General features: G+C 42.9%; 1 protein-coding gene across 1 annotated transcript in view; it reads left to right on the top strand.

Moving 5' to 3' along the window:
• The window catches only part of nek7 (NIMA-related kinase 7), a 74211-nt gene extending 63682 nt beyond the window's left edge, over positions 1 to 10529 (top strand). Inside the window, exons 9-10 of the mRNA XM_062556039.1 lie at positions 3616 to 3729; positions 6157 to 10529. Coding sequence (XP_062412023.1) covers positions 3616 to 3729; positions 6157 to 6270 — 228 coding nt within the window. The 3' untranslated portion in view covers positions 6271 to 10529. The remainder of the gene's footprint in view (positions 1 to 3615; positions 3730 to 6156) is intronic.
• The last annotated feature ends 208 nt before the right edge of the window (positions 10530 to 10737 follow it).

Here is a 10737-nt window from a genome sequence, read left to right as displayed (position 1 = left end):
TCACACACTCGCACACTCCTAGGCCCTGACCTCGCCCCACCCCACCCCAAGCCCACGCCCACCCCATTTTAATTGAGTTCTCCACTCCTTTGTGTGTGTGTGTGTGTGTGTGTGTGTGTGTGTTTATACCTCAGAGGCACAGGCATTTGCTAAAAATTCTTCATACAACTCTTATAGGATGCACTAATAGGATGTTTGTGTGCCTAACTGCTTTCTACAGTTGGCAGTTGGAGTCTGAATTCAAACCTAAATTCTGGCCCAGATGCTCATTTCAAGAGCATAGAAAGAAGAGATGATTGAGTGTTGATCTCAGCCACCTTTGCAAAACAAAACAAACCATGGACTATACCTTTAAGAAAATCATGGACTATGCGTTTAAGAAAAACAGGATGTGAGTCTGGAAACTCCTCCTGCCCTATCTACAAGAGTGGAGAAAAACTCACAAGTTTGCGAGAGGGCTTTGCTTTTGTGTTTAGTTCTCAATTTGGGGGCATCCTGTGGTCTATTTAATAATGAGTGTTGGCATACATGTAGGCACTACTGCATTATGGGTAATGATGCCCACAACCTTTTTTTTCTCTCCCTATCTCTCTCCACTTTTCTCATGCCATCTCTTTGTCTCTCTCTCTCCCCCTCTCGCTTCTTCTGTTTATCCCTCTTTCCCTCTCTCCATCCCTCCGTCTCTCCTTCTCTCCATCCCTCTCTCCTTCTCTCTTTGCTGAGGCAGGACTCAGTGGTAAATGTCAGTATCATTTTTTCTCCTGCTCCTTCTCGGGCCGGGCCCACTCCTCCGCTCCGCTCCGCTCCGCTCCGCTCCGGTCTCATGGAGCAGACTGATGATGACGTGCCTAATACGGCCGCGCTCGCTGTCGTCTGTTTGCTTTTTGTCTCATCAGCACAAGGTGCAGCCGCACCCACCACTAAGCACCCGCCGCCAGATGCACGCGGCTAATTGGTGATTGGTGCAGCGCGCGTGTGTGTGTGTGTCTCTGTGTGTGTGTGTGTGTGTGTGTGTGTATGTGTGTGTTTGTGTTAGAGAGAGAGGGATTGAGGGCGGAAAGCGAGGGAGATGGAGAGGGTGGAAATATGCATGTGTCCGTGAGTGTGTTTGCTGTATGCAGATGTATGTATGTACAGTGTGTGTGTGTGTGTGTGTGTGTGTGTGTGTAGGTTTGATTAAATATGTGTGAGGTGTTTGTTTAAATGTCTGCATGTAAATGGATGTCTCCCCTGAGCTCAGCTTCATCATGCTGACATGCCGAGCTCCATCAGCGGAGTTTAATCACTGCCCTGCTGCTGCCGCTACTGGAGCACACACACACACACACACACACACACACACACACACACACACACACAGTCTGCTTGTGGTAATGATTCCATCTCTGTCCCACCTGTGGACACTTAGACAGCCCTATAGTGCATCATACCTCTCCTGAAAAAGTTGCTGAAAACTTCCAAACAAAACTTGCCCTCGGCCATTACAAACCCCAGTCCTTCATGACCGTATGGGAATGGACTTTATAAATAATTGCCATTTTCTCATCATCTTTCTAGTTATTTTTTTTACTGTATCTATATGAAGCTCACAAGAGGTTGTTTCTTTGTTGTTGAAATGAAATGTTACTGCTTTGGTAAGTAGATGTGACTCCTAATGTGGCTGCATGTTTGTAGTCTACATGAGCCTGGTACTTTCGCCAGTTTCAATTTCCTATTAGCATTTAATACATGAATTTAAAATGCGGTTTTGTTTTACTTTTAAAGTCATTTTATGCCTTTTGATATCCCAGACATCACTGGCTCAGCTCAGGGCTAGGACTTTTATTGGAATTATGCAACCTCACATCTGTTCTCACAGAAGGTAGTCAGCGAGGGGTTGATGTTGTGGAGGCTGTTGCTGGTGACAGTCTCTGTGTTAGTCTGTGAGGAGAAGAGAGAACAAGACCAGAAGTCAGTGAGATCACTAGTTGTCATGGTGAACAGGTGCGCAGGCGTGATGTCACAAGGAGAGAAAGAGGAGGAGAGGTCACAGGGGTTCATCCTCAAGATGTGTTTTCTTGTATTTGCGTATTTATTTGATTTAAGGATCACAGCTGGTTAATAAATACCACTGGCTATAGACTCATAATTCCTGCCTATTAACCGAGGCTTATACATTGATTTTGCAAATTGTCTTCAGGTATGAGGTTGATACACAGGGGCCAGCTATACATAAATAAATGCGTTTCTTATGTTCATCAGCACGATCGGATTATGATTCATCGGGTATTTGGGCACGCGCTTGGTCAATGTATGGTTATATATGCCCTATGGTTTATACACAATGTGGCTGATATGTGAGAAATTGCTGTAGTTGTTTGAAGCTGTGTGTGTGTGTGTGTGTGTGTGTGTGTGTGTGTGTGTGTGTGTGTGTGTGTGTGTGTGTGTGTGTGTGTGTGTGTGTGTGTGTGTGTGTGTGCGCCTGCCTAGTGTGTGTGAGAGGGAGAACTAGCCCACTTTGTTGCTATGAGTGGGCAGAGATGAACCCAACAGAGACAACAGCAGTGTGTGTGTACAGTATACGGCTCGGGATCATGACGTGAAAACTTCGCGGGTTCAGCCATATTGGCAGCCTCACTATTTTAGTTTACTATGGATTACTATGGATTACTATGGATTTACTCCCACCTATTAGTGTGTTCCTGTTACTTAGTTTTTGCCTTCTTGGTCATATGTTGGCGTGTGCCCGAGCCCTATTGTAACACCTGCTTATGCACTATTGCAACACCTGCTTATGCACTTGTTTAATAGAGATTCTTTCTTTCTTTGACATTTTACCATCTTCTTTATTTCCTTCTATCTAAAGCGTAAATCCAGCACAAATTGACTCTAGGGTTTTTCTTTTTTCCTTCCTCCACAGTTTATTTGAAAATAAGCCCTGGAGACTATAAACGGTGGATTAGCTAAAGGTGGTGAGCTAAACGCTTCCCAAATAGCATTTTTTAACCAGTAATAATGTTCAAAACAGCACCAAACCTCGTCAGTAGCTTGCTTAGGGCACCTTCACATAAAACGAAGCGCCAACAACAGTCAGCGAACCCGGACTTTATTACAAAAGACTGTTAAGAACACTGACCAACTGTCCTCCTACCATCTCCTCCAACCCAGTATCACAAGGATTTGTACTGTACTGTCACTGGTTAAACCAGTGGCGGTTGAGAAAGTATTCTAAAGGGTCTTTGGTTTATCTATTTTTCGTACTGGGGTTGGAGGAGTTGATTTTCACCTGAGTTACGCTTTAATATGAAATTTAATGAAATCTACTCCTAAACCACTTTGCTGGATGTATTTAACATTGGGTGGAGATGAACTCTCATGTACAGAATTTAGCAGGCCTTTTTTTTAAAAAAGAAACACATGGAAGCTGAAAGGTGGTTTAACAGTTACAGTAAACATCCCTCAAATGTTCCAAAAGCAAGAAATGTTGTTTGAAATATCTTAGTTTAGCATGCTAAAGCAATCTGTGTGCTGCCCCCCATGGGCTGTTATCAAAGGGAAGATATCTAAAGTGAAACTAGTTCCCTTCATGGCCGAGTGCTCACCTCCTCCTCTGTTCCCTGTGTGTGTCCTATGCAGATGGCAGCCCTGCAGAGCCCCTTCTATGGAGACAAGATGAACCTGTACTCCCTGTGTAAGAAGATTGAGCAGTGTGACTACCCCCCTCTGCCATCCGATCACTACTCTGAGGAGGTACCATCCGCACACACTCACCACCCACCAACACAGCCTCGGGACCTCACACACACACACACACACACACACACACACACACACACACACACACACAGGTCCTCACTATCAACCACAACCATTAGAAATATGTCTCTGCAGAACTTGTTACAGAATACTGTAATAGCATGCGTACCATATACTATGCTGTATGTTGTCACTTGTAAGATGGCAGTGGGATGTTTGTTGCAAAGATGACTGATACTAATTAATGGCTGAGCATTCATATGACATGTTGCAGAGAATTGTTTCTATAGTTCCCTCTTTCTGGAGTTTTTATTTAGATTATCCATATGCCATATTTTGAATTTATGCCATAGTGCAACCTTTCACACCTGTGCGTTTTCTCATTTGCTCCTGACCCCACTGTCTGACACACACACACACACACACACACACACACACACACACACACACACACACACACACACACACACACACACACACACACAGTCACCAGCCTAGTTTCAGCCCCACTGTCTCATTTGCAGTTGCTAATGATATCCGTCTGCCTTTCACATACTGATGGGTAAACTCTGGCATTCATGTGAAAAATACACTATATATCTTCTGCTGTATTTGTTATTTATAGCTTGGCCTCCCCACACAGTCCAGCTCTGTGATTGTTGTCATGATATGGAGAAGAAAATCGGCAGGAAACGCATTAGTTGCCTTTGTGTACAGATTTTGCCTCTATGTAGAGATTTTTCTTCTCCTCAGAAGAAGGGAAAACAGAGAAGGGGGAGAGGGAGGGAGGGCAAGAGAGAGAGAGAGAGAGAGAGAGAGAGAGAGAGAAAGATGGGGCGAGAAAATGAGAGAGAAAGGAAGATGGAGAGAAAGGCAGAGTGAGAGAGAGAGAGAGAGAGCGAGAAAGAGAGAGAAGGCCCTGCATCTCCCTGTAAGGATGTAAACAGCGTTCCTGAAGGATTGGCAAAAAACTGTCAGCTGCTCATCTTTGTTGTGTCATTTACCCATCCTCCCCAGATCGCAGCCCTTCTGCACCTGACACACACACACACACGCACACACACACACACACACACACACACACACACACACACACACACACACATACACACACACATACACACACACACACACACACACACACACACACACACACACACACACACGCAGACCCCCACCTTCTCCGTGAAGCGTATGAATATTTTACATATCTGCATTTCTTCTGCCCTCTGACAAACACACAACACACCCACCCTCCCCACAGCCCACACCCCACATCCCCTTCCCTCTGTATATCTGCCCCAATACACACACACACACACACACACACACACACACACACACACACACACACACACACACTCGCACGCCTCCTCCCCTTCTTCCTCGCAACTCATTTGCAGACTTCAGACTCTGGCTGGCTGCATTTGCATTTCACATGAGCGCCTCTGATTAGGGGGAGAGAGAGAAAAGTCTGGCGCTGCTGTTTGCCGCTGTTGCCTCCGTCTCCGTCAGCGCTTCCACGGTTACTGGTGCCACGGTTACCGCTGCTGATGCTGCGCCCGCCACCGACTGCCATGCAACAGCGGCCAGGCCTTCAGCGGCGCAGAGCCGAGTCGAGTCGAGTCGAGTCGAGCAGTGCGTGGCGCAGGCGGTTGCCATGGCGACGCTGCCAGCCCTCTCTCTTTTTTATCCCCATCTTCTTTCTCTCTTTTTTTTTGTCGTCTTCCTCTTCTATAATGATGGTAGCAGATCAGCAGTGGCTCTGAGCGAGAGACATCTCTCCAATCACACTCCAGTCCGCTTCGCTCGTTTTTGAGGCACGATTGCTTTTCTTTTTCTTGCTTCCTCCTTCGTTTGAAATGCCAAGAAAAGGAAGGAAAGGTAGTATTGGTGAGCAGGGTCAGTGTTTGGCAGCAACCATAGCCACAGAGGTTTAGGTAGGTTTTGTTTGTGGATTGTTGTTAATCACGTTCCAAATACATTGATTTGGTTTTCTGGGTTGAGTCACATACAGGAGATTTGACTGAGATACTGAGGCATAGAAGTACAGATACAGTACCTCACAAGTGATCAGAATGCTTCGTGTAGAGAGAATATGTAGTACCACAATATTTTCTGAAAATGTATTTACAGGAAATGATTCTGACCAAGTTGGAGTGTAATGTCAAATATTGTGAGGGGCGAGTTTCCCCATTCCTTTGTGTTTCTTTCTGCTCATCTAGTCTTTCACCTGTGTTCATGAATTTGGCAGTTGTTTTGGAGGCCCAGTTCTTAATCTTATTCTTGTCTGCTTTTATATAAACTTTCGGAAGAATTATTCTGCCTTTGCAATTTAATCTTGCTTTTAAGCTTGTTTCAAACAGATAAAATGTACACACTGACAACCCTTTTTTCCATTCTCTCTCTTTCCTGATGCAGTTAAGGAAACTAGTAGACATGTGTATTAACCCAGACCCGGAGAAGAGGCCGGACATCACCTACGTTTACGACATCGCCAAGCATATGCACCACCTGACGCTGGCCAACCAGTGAGGACGTCCTGGTCACCTCTGCCGTCTACCATCGAGTCCTCCCTCCCTCTCACCTCCTCTCACCGCCTCCCGCCCCCTTTCTTTTGTATGCCCACACTTCTCCTGGGAAGAGATTTTGACTGAGGACTCACAAGTTAACTCCCCCAGAGCAAAAAAGAAAAAAAAAATCACACCTGTCCCACCTCAGCGTGAAGCCTCCATCACACCCCGGACTCCCCAGGAAGACGCTTCCTCACCCCCGAAGTCTCCTCTCTACCCTGGGCGTCTCCCACGGTACCTCTGCTGGATCCCTAGTCCCAGGCGTGGTGATCAGTGAGGTGGATTTGCATGTGACACCCCCCACCACATAGAAACACACACACATAACACATCACACACTTGTCAGTACCTCTGCACTGTGTGTTATTAGAAGCTGAGATGTTTCGGTCACAGGGAAATCACAGGTACACACTCCATGAAGCCTTGCAGTTAGGAAACAGTGCAGGAGTGCAGCACAAGCAGCAGACAGTGCAATAGCAAAAAGAGATGTAGTATTATATAGTTCAGAAGACACTTAAGGTTTTAAAAAATAGGAATTTAAGGTTTTACTTAGCGTGCTGTTGCATTAAGTGTAACAAGTTGGTTGTATAATGTACAAAATGAATGTTGAAATATTAAATCATGATTTTTAATGATTTATAATAACCCCAAAGGCAAAAAAAACCCTACAAGCCCTGTTAGTCCACAAGTGCTCAAAAAGAGAAAGGGCTTGCTAAATTTTTTCGGTCTTTCTATGGCATAATGTTTTAAGGCATCAATGTCTAAGGACATCCAAATAATCCTTGCGATCTGATATTTGAATGAACTAATGTCAGGTATGAAAAGCTGGGAAATTTGTCTGTAGATCACATGGGTACAGTCGGCTATGAGAACATGTGTAACATAACACATACATCCCTTAGTAGGCTTAGTTCATCACGTTCAGCTGAAAAATGTAGGTATTCTATGCTGGGTGGCAACCTCCATGCTGAGCACCTTATTAGAACTAGTGTTTTAGATTAGTATATTTGTAAAGAGACATGCATGATGTTGCAGAGTAAGGTGATTGGCATGGTTGTTGTCATGGAGAAATGACAAATTTAGGCGTGCTACACGGGGGTTGGTTAGCACATATCTGTTTCTGTTTAATGAATTCATGAAGTCAATATTCATCAGAATGTAAATAATTATAAGCAAAACGATACAAAGCAATGCTAATTTTTTACTCAGTTTCAGTCTAATAGAGGAAGACAGCTATTGAATAGTGTTTGTCATGCAAGATCTAGTTTAGAAATACATTTCCATCAGCTTAGTTAAACAAATGTTCAATAGCAACTCTATCTGTATTCATTTACTATGTATTTTATTGTCACTTTCTAGCAATGCTTATGACCAAATCTAAATAGCAGAACAATTTTAATGTTTTCCATTCCATTCCTTGGAAGTTTAATACAAACTATATAGCTGTTTTAGGACGGCACACCATAAAGGAACCTCAACCGTCCAATCAACTATGAAATAATACACATTTCTGCACAAGGAATTCTAGCCTCTGCTGGCCTATTCAGACAGTCTGCCTCTTCTTGCCTTTGAGTTGCAGCACCCAAGTAACTGAATTATTCTAGTTGTTCTTTTTTTAAATGTTTATTTTGAGGTAACTTTGAGTGAATTGTTAATTGAGGTTTAATTGTTTTAACTGACTTTGTAGAAATGACATCACATAGGTGGTGTGACCTTCAGATGTTTGGTCACCTTAATGTTAACAAAAGAACACCAGGGGCCAGGAAACTAACTGAGTTGTGAAGCAACACCCACCAATTTTAGTATGGGAATGGGAGTAGACCATTAGAGAGCCATCTTGAGGGATTACTAGTTAGAAATATTTTAATAACAAATACGAAAAACAACAAAAGGATATGGGGCCTATTATTTGTATTTGAAACCTAGTTTACAGTACATCAAGAGCGGAGGAGATATCTTTAACAATATGTAAGGCTAGATTTTTACAAGCTTTACTGTGTTCAGACCATAGTGACTGAACCTGAGTACTGTATGTGCTGACTTCTTTGTTAATAGAATTGAGTGTAATTCCGACAGATCGCTGCATTAACCACAAAACGTACATCTTTTTTTGCACCCCTCATCTCAAGATGAACAAAATTCACTCTTGTGACTCAAGTGAATTTCCCTTTTTCAAAAGATTTGTTTCCTCTTTTTGAAAATAGGAAGTCATTTATCTCCAATTAAGGTCATGTATGGGCAGCATGCAGTGTGCAAACTGAAGGTTCCCTCTTCATGTTGCACTTTTGCATTAGCTGTCCCTTTCAGCAGCCTACTGCATACTGTACGCCCTATACTTCCTAGAACCAGGATGTCAGACATTCAGCGCATTTAGCCCAAGTGAGTCTGCATACTGGCCTGCTAGCTAATATCAGCTTGGTGACTTCAAAAAAAAAAAAAAAAGTAAAACTGTGTGCTTCTCATGTTCCTGTGCTGACTGTACCCATTCTGCAGAATCTCTTTGCCTTTCCTTTCCATTTTCACTTCTAGCCTGGTGGCCGTTTCACATTGTCCTTCCCCTTCTGTCGGTTGCCAGGATGCTTTGAAAGACAGGGCCCAGTTTCAAAGAAAATCTAGAGGTTATTCCAATCAAAGTAGTATCATTGAAAGGTTGTCTGATTTCGCTGTAATGCATATAACTAATACTGGAGGTCCTGTGCAGACTAGGTTGCCCTGTAGATGTGGCCTTCCCGATGCTTATATCTTTCTGTGCAGTACAGTGCTGTACAGCCTATTTTTGAATATTTGCCACCATTGCTCAGTGAAAACTAGTCAAAGAAATGTTTGCAACAAAGGCCTTAATATACCAAAGATGTTCTAAATTTGTTTTGCATTTATTTTCTTGAGTGAAGGTAGTTTGTACCTTTTTCCAATGAGAAGCCTACAGTTAGGTCAAGTGCCTTTCTCTGTGGGGGTATAGTCCTCTGATGTTTGGGCTTTTGTATTTTACTATCAAGGAACGATCCCTTGAATGTAGAGTCAGCTTGTTTACGGCTAGCATCACATTTTGGGACTCACAGGTTTAAGTTTAGGACTAAAACTGTACAGAATAGGTACTTTTCAAAAAGAAAAAAATCTGTTCCATGACAATTGCACATTTTATTTGTTGTTTGTTACAACTTTTGCTATGTTTATTTACCCATGTTCCAAAAATATCTTCCAAAGAAACTTTATTAATTCAGTGTATTCCATTTCATCGCCGTCGTGTGTTTTACAAGCTCCTGCACGAGTTCCCTCTTGGAGACGCTTTGCTAGGCTCAGAGGTTGTTGTGAAGTGTGCAGACACAGAGGGACAGGAATGATCAGAAGATATGCGCTTTGAAAATAAACAACGAAAGGCAAGCGGCTCTCGCACACTTTTGTCTGTATACTGTATTTTAAAGGCTGCTGTGTCGGATGTAACACATATGAAATGGTATTTTTTGTTTGTTTGTTTGTTTTGAAGTAATCGAGCGCATTTTTAACTTCATCCAAGTGTTTACCTTTTTTCGGTATCAGTGTCATGTAATCAATGCATTTTTTTCGTTTTGGTAGGGCAGTAACAAACTGTATATCAACTCCTGTTGCCTTTTAAATAAGTGAATGTTGTATTTATCATGTCACATCAGATTGCTCTGGGTAATGAATCGGTCAAATCTAGAGTGGGATTGCATTGGGAGACATTTAGAAATGAAAATTGTTGTTTGTTATCATGGGATGGCAAATTATGATCTCCCCGGTTAGGTTTTGTGTGTATGTATATAGTTGTGGTCTGCTAAAATGAAACATAGTAAGCAAAAGCAAAAATTGATGACAAATGTTGGTGAGTGCCTCTGTGCATGTTTGTCTCAGCAGGACCAGTCCCATACTTTCTGAAGGGTTTCATTTTTTTTAAATCCCCTCCTATTATTTTTGACGAGGCAGACAGGCAGCTTTTTTTCCCTTTTATTTATATTTTATTTTGTTTTTATTTGAACATTTCATGGCTTACCTTTTTGTTTTCCAGGAGAAACCGTAATAGTCTCTGCGCTAAAAGAATAAACAACAAAAAAATCTAAACCCAAGCTCACAAGCTCATGTTGTTGTTGTTTTTTCTGGTTCTCTCGGTCTCACTCTCAGCCAGTGTCGACGGAAATCATTGTATGCACACGATTACCAATTAGGTGTCTTATTTACCCGACTTGATGAAATTAGTGTCTTATTTGCTCTCATGTCAATCAGTGCGGTGACGTTTGCTTTCCTCCTCATCCTCCTCCTCTTCATCTTCCTCCTCCACTTTTCCTTTTGATGGGCTTTATTTGTACTCTGCGCTTGTATCTCATCCTAGTCCAGAGCGTGATCAGGCGGTAAGTTGCCGTGCATGTCATGCCTGTCTTCACCCTTGGGTCTGCACCACCCCCTCCACCCACCT

This window comes from Sardina pilchardus, chromosome 15 (assembly GCF_963854185.1).
Source record: "Sardina pilchardus chromosome 15, fSarPil1.1, whole genome shotgun sequence".
Taxonomy (NCBI): Eukaryota; Metazoa; Chordata; class Actinopteri; order Clupeiformes; family Clupeidae; genus Sardina; species Sardina pilchardus.
The sequence above is the reverse complement of the archived record's forward strand: the minus strand, read 5'-3'. Positions and strand labels throughout refer to the sequence as shown.